This window comes from Gossypium hirsutum, chromosome D01 (assembly GCF_007990345.1).
Source record: "Gossypium hirsutum isolate 1008001.06 chromosome D01, Gossypium_hirsutum_v2.1, whole genome shotgun sequence".
Taxonomy (NCBI): Eukaryota; Viridiplantae; Streptophyta; class Magnoliopsida; order Malvales; family Malvaceae; genus Gossypium; species Gossypium hirsutum.
In genome coordinates, this window is record NC_053437.1 from 549 (window position 1) to 20,504 (window position 19,956).

General features: G+C 31.9%; 3 protein-coding genes across 3 annotated transcripts; 2 read left to right on the plus strand and 1 right to left on the minus strand.

Moving 5' to 3' along the window:
* Positions 1-1,118: 1,118 nt before the first annotated feature.
* Positions 1,119-1,941, minus strand: LOC107928798 (uncharacterized). Its single transcript, XM_016860068.2, has one exon. The coding sequence runs from the start codon at positions 1,697-1,699 to the stop codon at positions 1,256-1,258; it is 444 nt and encodes a 147-aa protein (XP_016715557.1). The 5' UTR covers positions 1,700-1,941; the 3' UTR covers positions 1,119-1,255.
* Positions 1,942-8,340: 6,399 nt separating this feature from the next.
* Positions 8,341-9,436, plus strand: LOC107928814 (elongation of fatty acids protein sre1). The gene has a single exon (XM_016860091.2). It carries the CDS (start codon positions 8,387-8,389, stop codon positions 9,242-9,244), a length of 858 nt encoding a protein of 285 aa, XP_016715580.1. The 5' UTR covers positions 8,341-8,386; the 3' UTR covers positions 9,245-9,436.
* An 8,666-nt stretch (positions 9,437-18,102) lies between these two features.
* LOC107928969 (elongation of fatty acids protein sre1-like) lies at positions 18,103-19,478 on the plus strand. Its single transcript, NM_001327294.2, has one exon. The coding sequence runs from the start codon at positions 18,155-18,157 to the stop codon at positions 19,010-19,012; it is 858 nt and encodes a 285-aa protein (NP_001314223.2). The 5' UTR covers positions 18,103-18,154; the 3' UTR covers positions 19,013-19,478.
* Positions 19,479-19,956: the final 478 nt, after the last annotated feature.

Sequence of the window (19,956 nt, forward strand, 5' to 3'; positions counted from 1 at the left end):
ACATTCGTAATCTTCTCATTCTTTAATTCTTCAAGTTGTTCTTCATCTTCTGGATCTTGATAGCCCTCCTTGACTACTCCAATATATTCAAGGAAGTGAATAATGTATCTATTTTGACTGTTCAAAAATCACAATTTTTGCCATAGATGATAAGAACTTGAACATTATTGTAGATTGTGCATGTAGAAGTCATGATTAATTTTATTTTCACACACACACTCACATTACAGGAACCTCTAGCTATTGATACCGTTTAGTTGGAGAGGATTCTAGAGTCAGTGAAAGGAAGAAACACTAAACATGGAATGAATACTTTTCTCATGTCATATTTTTTTTATCTCTTACTTTTGTACTTTCTCATAATGGTTTCATCACTTACAACCTTTATAACTGTTGTATGTGATTATTAATTTCAATATATGCATCTAATAATTAATGTGTATCTAGTACATACATGCATCTTAGATAAATACTTTCATGCACGATTATTAGATCCCCGAGATTCATCCATTCTTAACACATTGATTACATGACAGCAAATTATCCAACAATTTCTTCAAAAAAGACCATTAATTTCTTTCTATACATATATTTTCTTTCAGCTGTATAGTGTGTGTAGGGTAGGGGGTGTGCGAATAAAGCATAAAGTGTAGGAAGAGATGGAAGTGATCCCTGCAAACTATCATTTAATTAATAAGCAAAATAAAAGCATCCAAAGAGTTGGAAAAGCCAAAAAAATTATCCTCAATTGTGTTGCTTAAAAGATATGAGAATGGGTTCAATCAACTCTTAATCGGACTTTGGGTTGGAGTTTGGATTTCAATGGAGGATTACTGGTTCTGAAAAAGCATTCCATAATCATAGAGTAACAACCTTTAGGGTATAATCAATTCAAAAGATCTAATGATCTGAGTACTGAAGAAACAGTATGTAGTATTAATTAAGCACAGGGGAATCTAGATACAGTACTGTATCCAAACCCTCTTTTTGCAGCTTTTAATTAAGATATTGGAAGAATCTGTGAGTGACATTAGCCTAGTTCATCAAGTAATTCAAGTCAAAAAACAATGAAGGAAATAGCCTTCTAAGCTTCATGTTGCCTGCGGCCAGTTTTCGTATTCCTGGAGAAATCCAGATCCAGTTCATGGATTTTAATTACTTTTTATGAAAAACATACTGTGACATGAAAGAAAGAAAACCCAGAACAAGGGGTTTTTCAATTATATTATATGAAAGATACAACAAGAGCTTCATTTCATGAAGGATGAACCTTTTTAGAAGAAAGTCCTTTCCAAGCAGATTTCATAGAAGCAGTAGCAGAATTAAGTGCAGCCTCAACGTACTTTTTGGAGGCGATAGCGGCAGCTTTTTCCATTAGGTTTCCCATTTTTCTAGCCTTGTCGGCTGTGTCTTCCAGGTCCTTCAGTTCAGCCTTTGCCATGCGTTCCATTTCCTCCTCCAACCGCCTAAACTCATCCATCGCAGCTTCCATGACTGAGTCAAGATAACCCTCAGCTTGCTGCATGCTTGTTTCAGCTTCTTTCACTTCCTCTTCTTGTTCAAGCTCCATAGCTGCCCATGCCTTGTATGATTCAATCTCAAACAGCTTCATTAGGTCTTCTATGTTGGATGGATCAAAGTTCTTGTCTTGTAATGCTTGATCTGAGAGGAAGGTGAATTCAGAGAGCAGAGCTTCCATTTTTTTTTTTTGGAGGGGATCTTGGTGTGAACACAAGCACAGATCTAGCTACCAAATAATGTTAGAATGAGAAACAAAACCAATTAGTGGAATAAAAGATGTCTACTTTACTCCTATATGCCATGTCTGCTCAAAATTACAACTAAAATTAATTGTAAAATCCCGAATTTAACTAGGTTGAATTATTCTAAAGATAATAAAAGTAAATGCTAGTGGACATACATTCTCGAATATAAATTCGTATTTTAAAAATGACATTATTATATGAATTTTAAATATAGATAATATAACATACATTAAAAATATATAAAAAGAATTTTTTAGAAAGAGTTTAAGAATCATGGATGGATTTTAAATTTTATTTTATTTTAAATAATAATCCATGATTAAAATTTATCTTTAAAATGTTGCCTTCTCGAGGATTAAAATAAAAAATATATATTTATTTCTTTTTACCAACCAAATTAGCTAAGGGTTGCGGATAGTGTAGGGATTGGATGGCTTTCCTCATCTGAAAATCAATGGAGGATAGGAGGAATCTTAAGATAGTGAAAAGTAGGGCCATGCACTTTTCATATAGTCAAGCCTCAACTCTGTTGCCTTTATAAAAAATTCCATGGCCAATAGTAAAGCTTTCGATAGTTATGAATAATTTAAACTTTTAGGTGTATGATTTTGGAAGAAGGCTGATCAGCACATTGGACTTTATTTGGGTGGCCGTTGTAACACCCAAATCAAACGAAGAGGTACGTACGGATCTGGTTATTTTCGATCAAAGGCCGCCCATGATTTTGTGCCTAAGTTTAAAGCCCCGAAACAAATGAAGATTAAGGTTTCAGTTTTTGGGCTTGCTTTCTAATTCATGTCCCGGCCCCCTTCTAAAACATTGACATTTCACAGACGCGTCCATCCGCTATATCTTCATTTGAACAGTCGTTAATGTCCAATAATTCTAAGCTGAAGTTGCTTGAGGCGATGAAATAGGCAGGAAGCAATGGAGTAGTATATAGTAAACAACAAGCAGCTCCTCTTGTCTACAGTACATGTGTCGGCGGCTGGTATTGAAATTAGAGACTTGTATGACAAGGCAATAACTCAATGTCTTCACTGCAAATGTGAAAGTTGGATGTCGATCGACAACGTAAAAAGGATTAGCATTGCATCCAAATACACTGTTTGTTGTTGGGTTTGAAATTTTCCGACTCTCAATTTCTAATTTTATGTTACAAGCCAGTGCAATTAATGTTGACATTTAACAAATTGAATGGAGTTAGTTGATATGCCATGCAAGGGGATTAGATATAATTACGTGAGCATTAATTGAGTAATTCCAAAGTTTGTAGGGATATGATTAAGTGCAACAATCACAATGGACGGTGAAGATCAAATGAGCTAAAACTTGGTGCAGATTTTATATCGGTCATAGATAGACATCTGAAAAATATACATGGGAGAATGATATTGTATTTTAAATTAGGGTAGGGTAATCAGTGGATTGGAAAGCATTAGCTGTTTATCATCTTATGAATCTCCCCCTTCACCTCCAAGCATCTCATTATAATTATAAATTACAGAGTGGCCGGGGATCCACCACCATTAGGCATTATTTTCAGTGACTTTCATCAGGCCAGGGTATGGACATTAGGGAAGGGCCAGTTTCTGCTCCACTTGCGCATGCAGTCTATGTATAGCATTTAATTATATATTTGTGAATGGTGGTTAATTTCGACGTCGATATACCATGTTTTTGAATCTTCTTCGTTTTCCGTTTAATTAATATATCGCTGCTAGTTGAAAGGTGCGGACGTTGTTTTTGCGGATCACCTGCAAATGTATCATTTTCCAAGAGGCAAAGCAAGCAACGTAGAGTAGAGATGGAAGGAAGATGAAGTGGTGTGGCCAAAGGCAGCTATATAGTTGGCACTTGAAGGCAATGGCATCTTAATTACTTGTGTGTTTTTCAGCAACTATAAATGTAATGTCGAATATTAGTTAGATGATGTAGGGTAAAGGGCCACATGCCCTTCTCTGCATGCTATCCTTCCCTTGGCCGACATCATTCAGAATTTCTTCATTGGTTGGAATATGTGCAGACGGGGACGGAGGCTGAGCGTCTCTTCCTCCCTCATCTTTAAACTAATTATTTAAAACCTAACTTAACAAGGGGACGAGAACTATCCCTCCTTTCTCTTTTCATTCATGCTACACTAACATTTTATATATTTTATTAAAGTACCATTATAATATAACAAACATAGTGTATGTATATTTTTTTAAGATCTTAAACCATTTGATAAATTTCACTCCGTTTTTATTTTAATGAGAATGGAGCAATTATATCACTATGAGTTATGACAAAGGGCAAGCGAAACATTCATTTTTTTTTCAGCTTTTTCCCGACAAAGTATTTATTTTACGGTTTCAAGTCCCAACTGTTTGATAGCTTCTCTATATATACCAATATTATTATTACGTTGCCAGTTCCGGATCGACTTCCTTTTTTGTTTTGGGTTTTTTTAATTTATATATGATTAGAAAAAAAGAAAAACAAGTTGAAATTGCGTGTGAAATGCACGTTTGATTAAAAAAAGTAAAATAGATATGGATAAAGAAATTCGTGATTGTTATGCAGTTGGGGACATTATTTAAAGTGTAAGTTAGACTTTAAACTCAACGTATTATTTCTATATATTAATTAAATCACTCTTATCACTAAAATTTTCTTTTGAAATATGCTTCAAATCTTCAATAATAAATAAAATTTTGATATATTTTGAGATTTTCAAACAATAGATTTCTATACACATAATATGTGTTTGATTGATATTCAACATGACCTAATCTTCTCAACTGCTATTTAAAATTTTCAAAATAATGTAAGAACTAATCCAAAATTTTCCGGACAAAAACATTTTAACATGTATGACAAATACACAAAAATGATGTTCCATATTGTAAAAGATTCTTTTGGTTAATCGAGGAAACATTACATATCAGTAAAATAAGGTGTCATTGAGAGATGACAAAATGGAAGATTGGATCAAACTTGGAAAATAATGTTGGAACATTTTTAAAATATCTATAGTGTTCCAATAATTATAAATGAGATGTTATTAATCAAATGCTATCATTATTTATAGTGATTAGTTATGTTTCTTAAATTCAATAGTTATGTTACTTGATTATTAATAAATACTATCTAGTTGAATAATTTATATTTACTACTAAAGATATTACTATCCATTTAGATAATTTTATCCCTATAAAGAGACATGAGACCTCCTATAAATAGGAGTAGAATTTCATTGGTATGAAACACCCAAAAACATTGAAACAAATTTTTTTTTCTATTTTCCCACCATCTTTTATATTTCTAGATTGCTATATAAAGAATTATTTTAGAAATTCTCTATAAAAATTGATATCCTTCCTGTATTCTGCTTAGTGCTCAACGGACTATTTCTATTACTGCAAAATGTAGACATTCATTGGACTTCATTGTATCCTCGAGGCTTATTTGCCCATAACTCTTTTGCACACCATAATATAGGTTGAGACAAATAGAACCTTAAAGAAAGTGACATTGATACATGCCTTGAAGCCTTTATTAATTTCTCATAAACTTATTTTTATCTCCACACCCTAACAAACAAGTATAGTGGCAGGTAGTGGTGATGGAAACAATTAGGGGCTAAAAAAGATGAGAGCTACGGTAGTTATTATGATTGTAGAAAGAAAGTTGTACAGAGAATTTTTAAAGCATTCAAGTTTGCCAAACGATTCAAAAGTCCCCTCAAATGAAACAAGTGGCATATTTGATAGGATGTGGGAGAGATATAGGTTAAGTCACAAGAATGTGTTAAGAATAACGGGTACTGAAAGTGAATGAAATCACATTCATGTTTCTTATAGTGAGTAATTAGGGAGAAGTTATGAAGATAGTGGATATAATAGTAGATTTGTGAAACTCATTTTGGTAAGAAAAGTACTACTTGCAAACTTAAGTGTAAGTGCACAATTTAATCAACAAGGAAAGGGAGAGAAAAAACATTAGTACTCAAAAAAAAGAAGAAGTAAGAACTAGAACTCTTAATGTATTTTAGCCTCCAAATCATACTTTTCAAAATATCCTAATAGTAAAGCGAAATTAAGAAGACTGTAAACCCTTTTAAACTTAACTCTACAGCTTTTGCGTTTAATAATATATATAGATGTATGGTTAGGCTTTCAATCGGACATATCTTTTATTTTGATAATGAAATGAAAGAAAAAAACATTAAATGTGGCAGGGATATCTAACCGATTAAAATAGTGATATATATTCTGTAACTTTGATTTATATACCTTGACTGATTGAGAAGTGTCAAAATCATGAATAAACCCCATTTATAAAAACCCTGTTACTCCAAATATATTTGATGTAACAGTGGTTTGAATAGTAACAAATTTCTAAATTTTTAATTAAAAATTTTTAATTGTGTATCTAAATTATGTATTAAATATCAAATTAAAAATATATGTCACGACCTGTCAGTCGTTAATGTACTATCACTTACTTAAGTTGCGTCACGGTAGTGACATAATACTAATATTATTCTTTGGGTGCCTCTCAGCCTCTCAAAGTTTTGTCACCCGAAGGTGCGCCTCCTAAGTTTGAAACAAAGACCTGCTACATATGAGTGTTTTTCACAACCTAGGTTAGATCAAATGGTGCCATAATTGAGAATTGACTCGAAAATTTTAATTTCAAATCTGAAGAGGCATACCTTCGGGTGAGCTAATCTTGAAGGATTGGTGGACACTTGAAGATGACAACATTTGTATTATGCCATGACGCTAGAGTAATCCGACTCAACGAAGTGTTAGTATATATCGGTCGACGGATCAAGACATAAAAAGGCAACTTTTACAGCAAGATAATGGGACGTGCCACGATTGCAAAAAGGACTCCTATATAGAGAGATTATGAGTTCGAACTTAAGGAGATGCATCTTAAAGTTACAAAACTTTGACGTGCCAGTGATGCCTAAAGAGGATGATATTTGTATTATGCTCACAACGCTTATGGAGCACAACCAAGAGAAGGGGTAGTACCTTGCTGGTTGGTAGGTTCTAAGTACACGTGTGTTGTACCTATCTCATATATATATATGATAGCTTGGATCTAGTTTGTTAAAACAACAAATAATTAAAAGAAGTATTTTTTTTATTAATATCTTCAAATTATTCATGTAATAGGTACACACATATTTATAGTTTTACTCATATGTTTTAAATATATTCATATTAGATTTGAAATAACATTTAACTCTCAAAACTAATGACAAGAGCAATGAAAAATTTTAATTTATACAACATTGAACTTCAATAACTCAATTAAAACGATTTAAAATTTGTAGGCAAATTTAAAATCTATACATATATAATTTTTAGAGGTATAAGTTGAGCTCTAGTGTATTTGTATGTATAAATATATATATTTTAATATTCAACTTTATAGTTAATTATTAATGCTTAATTCGAATTTTTAAAAGGGATTTTAAATTTTAAAACACATATTTAATTTCACAATAATCTAACCAAGTTGAGTCTCTTTGACCGAACGAACTCAATTGCGTAAAATTGTCTCTACTAGTTGAGACTATGGTAGGTGTTACTGAGTAAAATATAGCAAAACTACACTAGCAATGGCTTGGAATATGTTTTTGTTACTTAATAATTATAAAATGTTTACTCAAATATTATTAGTATATATTTTTCAATTGCTCAATGAAATAGTTACTCAACTATTCTTTTTTTTTGTCATCATCTAACTAATAGCGAAAACTTTAAAATTGACATAATAATAACTTTAACTGTTAACATTTATAAATTATGTCAATTTATTCTTGGTTTTAAAACGAATTTAACCATCAACATTTATAAATTATGTCAATTTAATCTTGATTCTAAAACGAATTTAACCATCAACAAATCCACATTGTGTAATTATGACTCTATCTTTTTTTTGCACTTTTATTTTTCTTTGTATATTTTTCCACATTTATAAATTAGTGTTAATTTTAAAAGAACAAGAAAAGTTGAAAATTATTATTTTAGATTTTTAGTTTTTTTTTTGTATATTTTTAATCAAATTTACTTCATAAGTGTGTCTTTTTTTAACATTTTAGTTGAAAGGGACATAAATAAAAGCAAAACTCTAAGACCAAATTACGTAATGTGTAAATTTTGAGAGTTAATTTTTTTAGAGTTAAGACAAAATTGACACAATAAATAAATCATAAGAGTTAAAATTACTATTATTTTCATAATTGGTCACAAAATATTTCACCAATAATTAAATATTAATTTTATAACTTTTCATACTTATATAACTTTTCATACTTAGATAAATAAATAAAAATTTACTACCCAAAAATCTATATACTTACGAGTTACAAGAGGGGTAGGCTAATTACCCCCTATAGCCGGTAATGAAATCATTACTGGTGGACCTTTATCCATAAATGATAACAATCATAAACATGAATGCAGTGGCAAGTTGCTGGATCAATGATATCCAGTACCAGTAGGCAGTTGAGGTATAGAACAAATTGGATCATAAGTAACTTTTCAGTGCTTAAAAAGGCAATCCCCACTCCTTTTTCCTGCAGCTTTATTAATTGACGTAGTACAGGCAGCAGCAAGATGGAAGTTCCCTTTTTCCCAACCCTTTTCTCCTGTATCAAAGACTTGGTGGTGCAACAAGCCTTGTTCTCAACCTTGGAGGATTGGCTAGTGAAGCATCCCAAAATCCTCCAGTTTTCATGGGAAAATGGCCAAACACCAGCCTCCTCTCACCGCTTCCTCACCCTCACTGTCTTGTCTTACATCTCTTTCACATTCGTTCTCTCCCAACTATCTCGCCCTTCACTTTCACGTCCACTCCTCAAATCAATCGCAGCTGTCCACAACATCTTCCTCCTTACCCTTTCTTTCATCATGGCCCTGGGTTGCCTCGTTTCCATCTTCTCCCAGGTGCCTAACTTCAACACCCTCGTTTGCTTCCCTAGGGATACATCCCCATCGGGCCCTCTCTTTTTCTGGGCATACATCTTCTACCTCTCCAAGATTGTTGAATTCATGGACACCCTTTTGATCATCCTCAGCGGATCCATGAAGAGGCTATCCTTCCTTCACGTCTACCATCACTCCATGGTGGTCATCATGTGTTATATTTGCTTAGACAGTGCTCAGTCCTCCGTACCCATGGTGCTGGTCACCAACTGCGTGGTGCATGTCGTAATGTACACCTATTACCTGTTGTGCACCCTGGGGATGCACCCTAAGTGGAAGAAAATGGTGACGGATTTTCAACTAGTGCAGTTCTGGTTAAGCATTTTGATCATGGCCATGCTTGTGTTCTACCACTTCACTGCTTCTGGCTGCTCTGGGATTCTGAGTTGGTGTTTCAATGCAGCCTTCATCGTCTCTCTTCTCTACTTGTTCTCAGACTTTCATGCCAAGAGTTACTCCACCAATGCCAAGGTCTTCAAGGGTAACTAATAATTAATTAAACTACCTTTTCTTTTCTTTTCTTTTCGTTTTCATTTTTATATGTAGTTATTGTTTCAGAGTGATTCATCAGTTGAAGAAAAAAATGAACATAATTGTCATAAATTCCTTTTACGATTTCAATTCTTCGGTGTGCATATGTATCTTAATATCAATTAATTGAAGAGATTCATTGTTAATTTATATTTTATGTTTTTACTATAAATGCATGATTAAACAGTTCCTGCTATTACAGAAGCGACGATAATATTAATAACAATATTATCAGAAATATTTAGATAATTATTATGCCAACAATTATACTAAGAAAATTCCCGGGGTCACAAATGGTCCCGCTTAAAACCCAACAACTAGACAGAACTCACTTAGATATTTATAGCAATAATAACTAAATAAATATAACCAACATAAAGCTATTAAATATAAGCAAACAACTAAGAAATAAAATACCAGAGTTTTAACGAGGTTCGGCCAATTTAGCTTACGTCCTCGGACACTACCAAATTAATATTTCCTCTAGAAATATTACAATAGAGAAGATTAACACCAAGTTACAATTAGCTACTTGGATTTTTGGGATGATAAAACCTAAGGGGGAAGGGTTCTATATATAACAAACCAAACCCCCTCCCTTTCTATCTTTTCCTAATGTGGGATATTGCCAATATTCAACAAATCTCCACCTTGGCGATATTCCACATCTTCGAACATCTTCTCATAACACAAACTTCAATAGTGTCTTCAAATTTGCAACCAATCGCCTTCTTCCCTTTTGGTAGTTGTGCCAGTTTCCACGTCTTGTTTTTCTCTAGAGATTGCATTTCCTCTTCCATTGCACCTAACCATCTATTATTCTCTAAACTTTGAATGGCTTCGGTGTAAGTGGATGGAATATTATCAACAACTGGAAGTGCATAAGCTACCATGTCAGTGAAACGAGCAGGTTTCTAAATTTCTCGTCTCTGCCTTCTGACTGCAATTGGCTCTGATTGCTGTTGAGGTTCTTGGGTAGAAACCTCTTCCTCATCTGACTCTGCATCTGCCAATGAAGAATCACTAGTGGTACCTTCTGCTGGAATTACCACTCTCTGCTCAAACTCCACCTGCTGCGGAGTACACTTCACCTGCTGCGAAGTACTACTCACTCCTTCTGGATTTACCTTATTCAACATGGCAGATTCATCAAAGGTAACATCCCTACTGATTATCGTCTTCTTTGCCTCTAGACACCACAAACGATACCCCTTAACACCAGCATTGAAGCCCATGAATAGAGCCTTCTTTGCTCTTGGATCTAACTTTGATTCTTTCACATGATAATATACAATAGAACCAAAAATTCCCAAGGTGTCATAATCAGTAGCAGGTTTTCCATACCATTTCTCCAAAGGAGTCTTGCCATTTATAGCAGATGATGGCAAATGATTGATGAGATGTTCAGCGTACGTCACAGCCTCAGCCCAAAACTTTCTATCTAATCCAGCATTAGATAACATACATCGAACTTTCTCCACAAGCGTTCGATTCATACGCTCTGCCACCCCATTCTGTTGCGGTGTTCCACCTACGGTGAAGTGCCTTACTATGCCACAATCTTGGCATATCTTCAGGAATGGATCGCTTTTATATTCTCCACCATTGTCTGATCGGAGAACCTTAATCTTCCTTCCTGTCTGATTTTCAATTTTAGTTTTCCACTTAAGGAAAACTTCAAGCACCTCATCTTTGTTCTTCATAGGAAACACCCAAACTCGTCTGGAAAAATCATCAATAAAGGTGACAAAATAACGTCTTCCTCCAAGTGATGGAGTCTTGGACAGTCCCCATACATCAAAATGCACATAATCCAGAATACCTTTAGTATTGTGAATCCCAGTGCCAAATTTTACCCTTCGTTGTTTTCCCAGAACACAATGCTCGCAAAATTCAAGTTTGCAAGTCTTTGTACCTTTCAATAATCCTTGCTTGGCTAGAGTTTGCAAGGATTTTTCACCAGCATGGCCCAAACGCATATGCCACAGCTGTGTTGCCTCAGCGTCCTTCTTGGTACTCGAAATTGCTGCTGCTGTTGTCCCGACCACTGTACTACCTTGGTAGTAATACAGATTGTTCTTTCTTATGCCTTTCAACATCACCAATGCTCCTGAAGTTGTTTTAAGAACTCCATCTCGTATTGTCACAACTAGGCCTTTAGATTCTAACGACCCCAAAGAGATGAGATTCTTCTTCAACTTTGGGACATATCGTACATCCCGCAAAATTTTAGTAGATCCATCATGACTCCTCAGTTTAATTGAACCTATCCCGGCTATTTTACATGTGTTATCATTACCCATGTAAACAACCCCTCCATCTAGTTTTTGAAATTCAAAGAACCATTCCCAAATGGGACACATATGATAGGAACAACCAGAATCCATGATCCACTCATCTGCATGTGATGTTGAAGATGTCATACTAAGAGAAAAGTCTGACTCTGCTTCACTATTGCATTCTGCAACATTTGCATCTTGCGGAGTCTTCCCTTTTTTCTTCAATTTTGGACAATCTTTCTTCCAATGTCCTTTTTCTTTGCAAAAGGAACATTCATCTTTGGCAACAGCTCGACCTTTGGACTTTCTTCTCTTCCTCTTAGACTGACTTTCCTGACGATCTCTTGTTAACAATGCTTCCACTGCTGCTTCACTTGAACCTTTCAACTTATCCTTTCGGCGTAGTTCATAGCTATACAATGCAGCAGTTACTTCATTGAAAGTTACTTCCGACTTTCTATGAAGTAAAGTAGTTTCAAGGTACTCAAACTCCTCTGGAAGCGATCCCAACAACATAAACGCCAAGTCTTCGTCTTCAAAAGTCACATCCAAATTCAGCAAATCAGCCACCAGCTGATTAAAATTGGTAATGTGCTCATTCATCGTGGTACCAAGAACATAACTGAAACGAAACAGTCTTTTCTTCATATGCAACTTATTTTGACTGTTCTTCTTCAGGAATTTCTCCTCCAATGCTTTCCACAATTTACTTGCAGAAGTCTCTTTACTGAATATATACTTCTGCTCTCTGGAAAGACATGATCGAATTGTACCACATGCCAATCGGTTGATGGTCTTCCATTCTTTATCATCAACCCCTTCTGGTTTTTCTTCCTCAACGGCAATATCTAGACCTTGTTGAAAGAAGGCATCTAGAAGCTCACTTTGCCACATGCCGAAATGACCTGTTCCATCAAAAATTTCCACTGCAAATCTCGTATTTGCAGTTCCAACCCTCGACAAAATGTACGAAGTGGAAGTTGTTGATATGGATGGTTTTTCTTCTGTCATTTTTGCCATAGCTTCTATTTAATAGCCACCAAATGCGGAATACCCACAAGCTTTAGGAAATGTTTCTGATGTGTAAGATCAGACTAAGCTGCAAACACAGAGCATACTACAAAACCTTGGCTCGGATACCAATTGTTGCAGAAGCGACGATAATATTAATAACAATATTATCAAAAATATTTAGATAATTATTATGCCGACAATTATACTAAGAAAATTCCCAGTTAAATTGGAGGGGTCACAAATGGTCCCGCTTAAAACCCAACAACTAGACAGAACTCACTTAGATATTTATAGCAATAATAACTAAATAAATATAACCAACATAAAGCTATTAAATATAAGCAAATAACTAAGAAATAAAATACCAGAGTTTTAACGAGGTTCGGCCAATTTAGCTTACGTCCTCGGACACTACCAAATTAATATTTCCTCTAGAAATATTACAATAGAGAAGATCAACACCAAGTTACAATTAGCTACTTGGATTTTTGGGATGATAAAACCTAAGGGGGAAGGGTTCTATATATAACAAACCAAACCCCCTCCCTTTCTATCTTTTCCTAATGTGGGATATTGCCAATATTCAACACCTGCTGCATGCAATTGTATTATATTATCGTTTCTAATGACGAAGAAAATGGAACAACCGTGAAGTGAAAAAAAAAAAGTTGATGAGAAAAATAAATCAAGGCGGACATAGAAATTGTTGTCGCAGTCAACATTAAATATGGTAAGCAGGTGAGTTAATAAGTTTGACAGGTCCTCACCAAAAATTAACTTCTCCCTTTTATCGTCATATGTATTATTTAAGATATTGCATGCTTTTGTCGTTTTCATTACACCAATATTTTATGTCTAGTAAGTTTTGGAACAACACCTCATGATTCATCCATTAAATTCCAATTTAGCGTTATATAAGTTTTTTTTTTCTTAGAGAATATTAAGAAAATCCAGTGTCATATATACACAACATGAAATAAATTTGGTAATAAAAAAAATTGAGAGTAGGGCACCAAATTATAGTCCAGTATTTCAAATTAATTTGGTTATAAGGTCAACAATAAATTATGCAAATGATGTAAACCTAAGACACTACTTTATCACATGTATTGTTTCTACTGATTAGTTTTAATCAATTGAAGTTAATTGGAAATAAAATAAAGTAATTGATTATGAAATTGATAGAGACAACAGGTCAACCAAATGAATTATTTTTCCTATATTAAATTATAAAACATTCAAAATGTAGTTATGACACACGAATAAGATTTATATAAAAATATATATATTTATTAAAATTTTATATGAAAATCAAATCAAATGAAATTGAAGTTTTTAAAATTATAATGTTTATGGTGAATTCAAGTAACATCTAAAACAATCATTAAAAAAATTGGAGATTAATAAGTTAGAATTGTTTGGAGAGATCTTACTCAAAATGAAAATTACTTTGACGAAAATCATATTATTATATTTTTTAATATGAAAGCTTCAATCTTATCAGATTTATAATTTTACTTTATATTATTTTTAATTCATATTGTAATTATAATTTATAATGATAATTATTTATTATTTATTATTATTTTAAAATTTCATAACCTTCGTTACTTACGGTTTGTTTAAGGTTACACACAAAATTAATGAAAAATTATAACCTCTGCTGCTTGAGGTTTGCTTAAGGTTGTACACAAAATTAATGAAAAAATTATAACCTTCATCACTTATGACTTGTGTTATAAAAGGTAAAAAAATCAAGACAAATCAATTCATCGTGTTTTTCTTCATCAAATCTGATAGACGACTTCAATTAAACATTAGATAAATCTCTATTGATTTTAGTTTGCATAATACGAAAAACTTCAATTTTTAAATTTGATCCAATTTGAATTTAAATTTTATTTAATAAAATATTTATATGATTTTAAATTAGAAAATATATTTAAAAAGTAAAAAAAGACAGATTTAATATTAAAATTAAAAATTAATGTTTTAACTTAATTAAATTTAAATATTAATATTTAATTTGGTAATTTTAATATATTAAAATCCCAAATAATTTTATCTATTAATGTACAATTACAAATTAAATCAACTTTATGCTCAAAATAATTTTTTTAATATATATATGAATTATAAAAATAGAATTGTTCTAAGTTTTATTCCAAAATCAAAGTGTTAAAATGGGATGCATTTCTTATATTAATATTTTATTTTCATATTAAAATAATAAAATGTAAATTAAAATGAGTTGAAATTTAATAAATATTAAATTACACTTTCTAATTAACTCCAATTGCATATTGATTGTCATTAGGATTATCTAATCACATTATTTTTTATAATACAAATATGAGAAAATATTTAGTACATCAGTGAAGTTTTTAACTTTCACAAGTAAAGTTAGAGAGTTTAACAAGTTATAGGGATAGAGTAAAATATTAAAAAAAAAGAGTCATATAACAAAATTTTAAAGTTGTTTGTGAAATAAATAAAAAAATACACTACCACTATAACAAATACTAACCTTGCAAATATATTTACAATATAAAATGTTTTAAAACATTAAGAGTAAATTAAAAATAATAATAATAATGTGCAACGCGTGTGGGGCTAAAAACTAATATATATAAAATACAAAGTAAAAAAATGGACTAAACTAGGTTTAAGTTTTGAGTATTAGAGTTCAAGCTCGATTCATATTTTAAATGAGTCTAATATTTTTATCTAAAACTATTTTTAAACTTCATAATTTTATTCAAATCTATTTATTATATAAAATCAAATTCTTTTGGGAGTCATTAGGAATTAATAAGGATAATTTTGGTAGTAAAAGTTAAAGACAATTATATATTTTGGAAAAAATAATTATTTTAAAATTTAATAAAACTAACTCCCTTTTAGTAATTAGGAATTAATAAGCACAATTTAGACATTAAAAGTTTAGATAATTGAAATTTTTTAATTACTTATTTTAAAATTTTTTATTCCATTTTAATTATTTGTATTTAAATTGTTCTTTTAAGTCCAAATGAAATTATTTATGCTTAATTAATTAATCTTTTACCAAAATTTTTTTTTTAAAATTTTTAATAATTTAATAATTTTATTTTAATATAAAAAATCTATATTCCAAGAATTTACATACCAAAATGTATATAAAAAATTTAGATAGTAAGTTGATGTTTTTAAAGGAAAAGGTGAGTAAAAAATAAAATATTTTTAAGATTATTCAAAAGATAATATCTGCAGTAGTATCAGTATCAGTATCAGTATCAGTATCTATATGTATTAATATCATATTTACTTTTGTTTTCTTCTAAATTTAAATTGGTTAGTTTCTTTAGTTTTACTTAATATATTATTATAAAAAAATTTAATAAATTTTCAATTGAACTTTAATTTCAGCTACACATTTTGTATATGGTAATATTTGTTATTAAGAATATTTGATATATTAATTAGCTTTTCAGTTACAAGTTTTTTTTTTGTATAAATATTGTTCCATCTTATTATTTTATCCTAATTTTCGTTTGATCGTAATTTTATCTTAATTTTTAATTTTTTTTCTCTACTAAGAGGTTAGTTTTTTAAATGGATACACGTGTTTACATGCTATTTTTAAATAAATTATTAGTTTTTTTTATCTATTTCTTTGTTTTTCAATGTCAAGCTCGAGTCTAAAACTTTTTTATTTTTAAATTGAGAGTATAATTTTTTTTCTAGTCTTCGTCGTATTCTAACATAAAAAATTAAAAATCCATTAATAACACTATTTACTAATATTATACAAATATATATCCAAAATAGATTACAAGATTTCCTTTTATGTCCATTTTTAATATTTTTTTATAATAATTCCATGCAAGGGAAAAATCAGGATTTTATTGTTTGAAGTTTAGATAAAGCATTTCTCTTTTCAATTTTCTTACTCTTTTGTTATTCTCAATATTTATTGTTGCACGTGAAAAAGTTATTGGTGCTACCGCCCAGCTTTGGATATCATTCTATATTTAAATTGGGTATATTTCATTTATATGATTTGACATGTTGATGGCATATTTTATAAAATCATAACAATTTTCTATATAAGGTAAAATTGTATTTTAGATATCTATTATTGATAGTAGTAACTAATTTTTTTGCTGGTATTTTTTAAAGAGATAAACGATTAATCATGAAATATGCTCTATTCTTAATAAAGAGGCAATGGAAGAAGATTGTATTTGAGTTGTTCGATTAAAAATTTTCAAAATTGACTTGGAAAGAAGAAGTCAAATAGATTTAAAAATAATAATAAAGAAAAAAATACAGAAACAACTAAAAGAAAAAAATTAAGAACAAAGAATAAAGATTTAAAACAATAAATAAATAAAACGAAAATTAAAAAGTGGTTTAAAAAATCGATTGATATAATGGCTAGATGAATAAGTGTCCAATTGAACCATTTGAGACAAAAATCACAACAAATTCAATTAATAACTCTAATGAAACTCTAATTAATCTAAATAAAAAAATTATATGATAAAGCAAGTTCTGATGAAAAATTCCTATTACATAGTGAGATGACAAGTAATGGATTTTGATAACAATTTTTATTAAAGTGGGAAGTGATAATGTAGTGAATTAATTTGGTAAAAGTTTTGTTCTTGTCAATCCATGAAAAGATAAAAGTAATAAATTATGGTAATAATGAATCATATAAATATGGAATTATCTGTTAATTATTAAAATATGCTTTATTAAGATATGTTCAAGAATTATAATAGTAGTAATTTTTTATATATAGAGTTTAAGGTAAAAAAAAAAAAGAGATTATTCCTGGGTACTTACTAAGCTTTTACAAGTGTAACGTGTGTTTTAAACACGTAGATGGAAGATCGAATTAAAGCTCTAGATTTAGGTTGAGATTTCAACTCATCTCATCTCATCTCATAACCAAGGTTTGAAGAGAGTACGAATTTGATATTTTGGTTATAGAATATGACATGTACACAAGTTATTGCCAGTGTTTTGATATTTTGAGTTTTATAATGATTAGTTGACGTGAAATAGTCGAAGTTGCTTCGGCAATTAATGTAACATCTCAGTACTTTGACCCGATGTTTGGGTCGGATATGAGGGTGTTACATTGTTGGTAACTATTTTGTAACTTTTCATAATTAGGTGACAAAAAATTTCACTAATAGTTAGATATTAATTTTATAATTTTTCATACTTGGGTGAACAAAAAGAATTTACTAATAGTTGAAGAATTTACTAATAGTTCAGTGAGTAATAGTTTGATTTACCCAAAAATCTATGTACTTACAAGTTACAAGAGGGGTAGGCTAATTACCCCCTATCCATAAATGAATTCATTACTGGCGGACCATTATCCATAAATGAATAAACATAAACAGGAATGCAGTGGAAGTGGATGGATCAATGATATCCAGTACCGGTAGGCAGTTGAGGTAGAGAAAATATTGGGTCATACTTTTCAGTGCTTTTAAAGGCAATCCCCCTCCCCTCCTTCTTTTTGCTGCAGCTTTATTAACTGACGTAGTGCTAGAGTAGTAAAGGCAGCAGCAAGATGGAAGTCCCCTTTTTCCCAACCCTTTTCTCCTGTATCAAAGGCTTGGTGGTGCAACAAGCCTTGTTCTCAACCTTGGAGGATTGGCTAGTGAAGCATCCCAAAATCCTCCAGTTTTCATGGGAAAATGGCCAAACACCAGCCTCCTCTCACCGCTTCCTCACCCTCACTGTCTTGTCTTACATCTCTTTCACCTTCGTTCTCTCCCAACTATCTCGCCCTTCACTTTCACGTCCACTCCTCAAATCAATCGCAGCCGTCCACAACATCTTCCTCCTTACCCTTTCTTTCATCATGGCCCTGGGTTGCCTCGTTTCCATCTTCTCCCAGGTGCCTAACTTCAACACCCTCGTTTGCTTCCCTAGGGGTACATCCCCATCGGGCCCTCTCTTTTTCTGGGCATACATCTTCTACCTCTCCAAGATTGTTGAATTCATGGACACCCTTTTGATCATCCTCAGCGGATCCATGAAGAGGCTATCCTTCCTTCACGTCTACCATCACTCCATGGTGGTCATCATGTGTTATATTTGCTTAGACAGTGCTCAGTCCTCCGTACCCATGGTGCTGATCACCAACTGCGTGGTGCATGTCGTAATGTACTCCTATTACCTGTTGTGCACCCTGGGGATGCACCCCAAGTGGAAGAAAATGGTGACGGATTTTCAACTGGTGCAGTTCCGGTTAAGCTTTTTGATCATGGCCATGCTTGTGTTCTACCACTTCACTGCTTCTGGCTGCTCTGGGATTCTGAGTTGGTGTTTCAATGGAGCCTTCAACGTCTCTCTTCTCTACTTGTTCTCAGACTTTCATGCCAAGAGTTACTCCACCAATGCCAAGGTCTTCAAGGGTAACTAATAATTAATTAAACCAACTTTTTTTTGTTTTTCCATTTCGTTTCCATTGTTACATGTAGTAATTGTTTCAGAGTGATTCCGTTCAAGCTCATGAATCTGGTATAGAATCTTAATTGTGAAAGCTGGTATTGTCAAACCAAGGAGGATGGAGTTCATGTTCCATTTATTTTATTGATTGAATGAATAAGTAGGATAAAACATTTGTGTACCTCTTTCCAAGGCTTTTGTGAGTTGAGCCTTACTGTTTGATAGTTGAAATTCGAGGGACGGTTTTATTTGGTGAATGTTTCGAAGTTTCCGAAATTCTATGGTCGAGTTTTATTATCACTTTAGCTGGTATTTCAAGTTAACTTTGTGTTCAACTTTTAAGGATGATCTCTGAAGTCTTCGATTTTGCTTGTATTTTCATCTTTGTAAGGGCAGATGCTATCCTTTTATCAATAAATTCACTATAACTTATTCAAAAACGTTAGTACCAAAAACTCGTTACTTTATTATACATCTATTTCATTGGTTACCTAAGATAGAAACAATGATTACCAACAAGATTTCCTGTGTCAGTGGAAGGCAGTGATAAGTCTGCCGTCATCCATAAACAAAAATAAATGTCCATATTGTATATGGCTTTTTGACGAAAATAATATACCCCAACTATTTATTAGAATTTATTATCGACAAGGCCACCTGGCCAAACCCGTAAGTGGAATAAAATTAAAAAAAAGTTTAGATAAAAAAATAAGATTCGTTTTTTAAATAAGTCGGATCTCGGAAAAAATTTTTGGTTCGGGTTCGGCTTAACCCAGCTTAAATAAGCCTAAACTTCTTTACATGTTTTATTATTGTTATATCATTGTTTTACTATTGTTATATTGTTGTTTTGACATCATTTTACTATTATATTGTTACTATTTTATTGTAATTGTTTGAATATTATATAACTCTTAT